General features: G+C 45.0%; 1 protein-coding gene across 1 annotated transcript; it reads left to right on the forward strand.

The window, feature by feature from the left end:
- Positions 1-2,351: 2,351 nt before the first annotated feature.
- LOC118022869 (40S ribosomal protein S20-like) lies at positions 2,352-2,843 on the forward strand. Its single transcript, XM_035023832.1, has one exon. The coding sequence runs from the start codon at positions 2,450-2,452 to the stop codon at positions 2,807-2,809; it is 360 nt and encodes a 119-aa protein (XP_034879723.1). The 5' UTR covers positions 2,352-2,449; the 3' UTR covers positions 2,810-2,843.
- Positions 2,844-5,334: the final 2,491 nt, after the last annotated feature.

A 5,334-nucleotide genomic window follows, 5' to 3' on the forward strand; every position in this document is an offset into this window, starting at 1 on the left:
CAGGACTCAATCCCGGGACCCTGGGATCATGACCTGAGCCGAAGGCAGATGCTTAACCGACTGAGCCACCCAGGCGCCCCAAGACTGATATTTCTAAGGGGATTTTAGAAACATGAGAAATTGCTCATGTATAACGAGCACTTAGATAGGACATAGGTTAGTAGGATATGAGCCCCATAACAGAACTCCATATAACAGTGGCTTAAGCAAAGTAGAACTTTCTCTCTCACCAATAGACCAAGTATAGACAGTTCAGGGCTTCATGGTATCAGAGATCCAGACTGCTTTAACCTATGGCTTTGCCATCCCTTGGGGGCGCCCTGACCTGCGTGGTCCAAGATGGTTCCCACCACATCCACATTCCAGGCAGTGGGAGGAAGAAAGGAGAAACGGAGACTCACCCCACAGCTCTTTCCTAGCATAGGTGAACTGAGAAATGAAATCTTAGCTTTGGTGTCTAATTTATTTTGCCCTCTGTAGTGTGAGGGTTGTCTCCTTAGTCACTTTCCAGGGCAAAGAGCAGAGGTCTAACAGTAAGGTCAGGTCACAGATGAACAAAGGGAATATAGCTGCTCGTTCCAGGTTCATACAAATAATTTACAAAAAGGGACAGGACGAAAATTTGCATATATGATATGGTCAGAAATCTGAAGTATTTGTGTGTACATTGTCGTATCTGTTGATTCTGCTCATTCTTGTTCCATGCTGTCTTAGACTTGCCGGAAGAATCTGAAGACCTAGTATGGTTGTATGTTACTGCAGAGGGGCATTAACCTAGGACAAGACCTAGTTTTACCTGACTTAGCGGGTACAAGGATAAGCTGTTCGTTCACATGAAGGCTAAGTGACTTCGAGCTCGCTCCTACCTTGAGTGTGACGGCCTTCAGATCCCAATTTAAAAAGAAGAGCTGACATTCAGACTCTCCGGTCAGGGTGGACCTGGGCCTTTACTTTTGCCTCTCTAGTCCCAAACTGTCTTCTGGATTGGAAAATGCCTTTAGAACAACATGAAGGCATTTGTTCTGAAGGCATTTGAGTTCTGGGTTCCCCTCTTGTTTTATTTTGGGTTTGGGGTGCTATTTCCTTACCCTCTTACTAGTGCTTTGCTACTTATAGTAACTTTCCCCATGTATTTCCCCCTGCATTTTCATTTGTTCTTCAGTGAGAGGGTGCTTTCTGATTTCTTAGACCACCATTATTGGCAGCAGAAGTCCTGTATTTTTTCCCCCTGCAAATTTGCCTTTATGTATTTGTTGTGTTTTCTGAAATTAAAATGTTTTTATTTTTAATGATTATATAAGTTAAAAATACTCACTGTAAAAACACAAATTTTAAAAATAAAGAAAATATAAGCGACCTAAATCTCACCACCCGGAGATACCACTGTTGATATTCTCTTGAATGTCATTCAGTTTTTGCTGTGCAGATATACACAATTTTACATGTATAATTTGATATAAAAGGCATCTTGTTATACACATTATTGTTATCATCTATTTCTTTCACTTGCAGCCCTGCTTTGCTCTTACACTCCCCGATTTCCTATCCTGACCCAGGTCACCAATATTACCAATGGTGGCAGCCTGAGGTGTCTCCTTCCACAGTTTTCTCCACCACCTCTCAATATGCAAACATATAGACACATATTTACAAGGGATTCTTTTGGTCACTGTTTGACATCATGTTATAGTCACTTCTCTCTACCTTACTTTTCTCGGTTAAAATCCCTTCAAATAAGCTTGAAGAATTCTAATTCATTTATAATGACTACATTTATGATGTAGATGAACCACAATTGATAAATCTATGGAACATTGTTTTAGTTATATTTTATTTTATTTTATTATTATTTTTTAAAGATTTTATTTATTTATTTGAGACAGAGAGAATGAGAGACAGAGAGCATGAGAGGGAGGAGGGTCAGAGGGAGAAGCAGACTCCCTGCTGAGCAGGGAGCCTGACGTGGGACTCGATCCAGGGACTCCAGGATCATGACCTGAGCCGAAGGCAGTCGCTTAACCGACTGAGCCACCCAGGCGCCCCTTAGTTATATTTTCAAGGCCTTCATTTCACAAATAAAAAGTCAGTTGTGGTGGTCCAGGATGTCTGTCCACCCCCAGCGTCGGGGTCACATTCCTGCCAAGAGGAAGAACAGAGAAAGGGAGGCCACATCTTTGCCTTTAGGGACGCAACTTGGAAGTTGGTTCTTCCCACGTTCCATTGGCCAGAAGACAGCTGCAAGCCCTTACCTGGCTCCGAAGAGGCTGAGAAGCATAGCCTTGGCTGGGAGACCAGATGCCCAATTACAAATTCTATTTTAATAGAAGGGGACTCTGAGGAAGACGCGGTCGTAGCTACAGCGGAGGTTTGGACGCCCCGCTCCTGCGCCTGACTCACCGCTGTTCGCTCTCACCGAGGAACAAGTCGGTCGGGAAGCCGCGCCGCAGCCATGGCTTTTAGAGACACCGGGAAGACACGCGTGGAACCGGAGGTGGCGATTCCCCGAATCAGAATTACTCTCACCAGCCGCAACGTAAAATCTTTGGAAAAGGTATGTGCTGACTTGATCAGGGGCGCAAAGGAAAAGAATCTCAAAGTGAAAGGACCAGTTCGGATGCCTACCAAGACTCTGAGAATCACTACAAGAAAAACTCCTTGTGGTGAAGGTTCTAAGACCTGGGATCGTTTTCAGATGAGGATCCACAAGCGACTCATTGATTTGCACAGTCCTTCTGAGATTGTTAAGCAGATTACTTCCATCAGTATTGAGCCAGGAGTTGAGGTTGAAGTCACCATTGCAGATGCTTAAATCAACCTTTTTAATAAATTGATTATCGGTGGTTTAAAAAAAAAAATAGAAGGGGAGAAAACAATGTTTGCTGATCTCTGGCATCCTGCTTCGCTCACCTTGCAAGTCAGCATTTGCTAGCATTTTCCCACAAGTCAAAGTGGGAAACAGCTGTTTAGTTGTCAACATTGCCACTGGTAGGAAATACAGACATCGTGGAACCTCTTTACCAGTTCCTTCGGTAATTTTCATCTCTTTAAAACAATTTTTTATTCAGGTAGAATTTATAGAGACTAAAATACATCCTTTTTAGTGTATTGTTTTATGAGTTTTGACAAGTGCATACAGCCATGTAAACTTCACCACAAGAAAAATAGAGAATTCTTTTTTTTTCAATTTTTATTTATTTATTTGAGAGAGAGAGAGCACAGAGGAAGAGGGAGAGAGAGAAGCAGACTCCCCGCTGAGCAGAGAGCCCTGGCGGGCATGGGGGCTCGATCCCAGGACCCCAAGATCATGTCCTGAGCTGAAGGCAGACATTCAACTTAATGAACCACCCAGGCGCACCCCCCCTTTTTTAAAAAAAGACTTTATTTATTATTTATTTGAGAGAGAACACAGAGGGAGGGTGAGAGAGAGAAGCAGACACCCTGCCGAGCAGGGAACCCAGGACCCTGGAATCATGACCTGAGCCAAAGGCAGATGATTAACCGACTGAGCCACCCATGTGGCCCTCAATAAATTTTTAATTTAGAAAATTTTGAAAAGATGAAAGACAAAAGAGTATGAGGAGCCCTCAACAGTCTATCTACCCCTGGCAGCCATCCAACTAGGGCCCATCCTTTCCCACTCATTCTCCTCCCCTGTGTGGTTATGTAGCATCATATTTTATCTGGAAATATTTTGATATTCACATCAGAATTTTATCTGAAAGAGTGAGAAGAAGGAGGGGGCAACCTGGAAAATCAATTCCCCAGTGTGAATAGCGGCTGAGAATCCTGGGTGGTATTAGGACTTGTGTAGACCCAGGACTGATCTCTGGCCCTCCTAGAGATTCGGTGGTCTCCCTAACATCCTTGAACACATCCGCTTTGCTGTTTAAACTAGTCAGTGGCTTCTACTGTATGCAACAAAGAACCGTGACTGCTACATCTGGGTCAAGTGGTTTAATGACTAGAGTCAGGAGGTGGGTGTAGGTAGCTCCTACTTGCAGAAAAAGCCCGAAGACAGTCACAGTGCAGGCAGCTGTAAAGCAGGTGGCGTGCCCAGAAATGGCACATGCTGAGGGACTATGGTTGAGGTGCCAATGGCATCCCCTGCTTAGGGACGCTGCTTAGGGACTGTTCCTCCGTCCTTCTCCAAACCAGAGTTCTTATGGATCCTGCCATTTTCTTACAGACTTTGCCTCCCACCCCAGCCACATGGTTTGTGGGGAGAGGGGCAGGGAATTCATAGCCAAACTTAGCCCTTTCCCAGGATTCTTTTCTTTTTATTTTTTTTTAAAGATTTTTTTTTTTTTATTTGACAGAGAGAGAGACAGCGAGAGCAGGAACACAAGCAGGGGGAGTGGGAGAGGGAGAAGCAGGCTTCCTGCCGAGCAGGGAGCCCGATGTGGAACTCGATCCCAGGACCCTGGGATCCTGACCTGAGCCGAAGGCAGACGCTTAACGACTGAGCCACCCAGGCGCCCTCTTTTTATTTTTTTAAAGATTGTATTTATTTATTTATTTGAGAGAGTGAGAGAGAGAGAGAGCACGAGCAAGGGGTAGGGGGGCAGAGGGAAGGGGGAAGCAGACTCCCCACTGAGCAGGGAGCTGAACCTGTCCCAGGGCTCCATCCCAGGACCCCAAGACCATGACCTGAGCCGAGTCAGACACTTAACAGACTGAACCACTCAGGCGTCCCTCTTTTCTTTTTTAAATCATGGACTCAGCAAGAGTGAGCTATTGATGGCAGAAACTCTGCAGTACCACAATGAACAGAGAGGGCTGAACAAAGCTGGTCCAGAGAGAAGCGAAAGCAAGTGATGGAGAGTCTCCGAGTCAGTCTCGATCTGTCCAAAGTTCCATCATCCCCTTTCCTCTGATGGTCAGTCGCTCAGCTTTCCCTTAGAGCACATGTGCACTAACCTCCAAATCTTCACAAACTTCATCCTCTAATCTCAGCTAGTTCAACCTGGACATTTGAAACTATGTCCAGTAGAATATAGATTTGGCTGTAGTAACAAAGTCCCCAAAATAACAATGCTGTTTCCATTGTCTATTGCTTTGGGGTGCTGGGTGGCTCAGTCGGTTAAACAACTGACTCTCTTTTTTTTTTTTTTTTAAAGATTTTATTTATTTATTTGAGAGAGAGAGAATGAGAGAGAGCACATGAGAAGGGGGAAGGTCAGAGGGAGAAGCAGACTCCCTGCCGAGCAGGGAGCCCGATGCGGGACTCGATCCCGGGACTCCAGGATCATGACCTGAGCCGAAGGCAGTCGCTTAACCAACTGAGCCACCCAGGCGCCCTAAACGACTGATTCTTGATTTCAGCTCAGGTCATGA

This window comes from Mirounga leonina, unplaced genomic scaffold (genome assembly GCF_011800145.1).
Source record: "Mirounga leonina isolate KUSES-001 unplaced genomic scaffold, KU_Mleo_1.0 Mir_177, whole genome shotgun sequence".
Lineage (NCBI taxonomy): Eukaryota > Metazoa > Chordata > Mammalia > Carnivora > Phocidae > Mirounga > Mirounga leonina.

What these genes read in the sequence shown, in the direction of transcription:
- LOC118022869 (XM_035023832.1), top strand. Translation starts at nt 2,450, where the DNA reads ATGGCTTTTAGAGACACCGGGAAGACACGCGTGGAACCGGAGGTGGCG.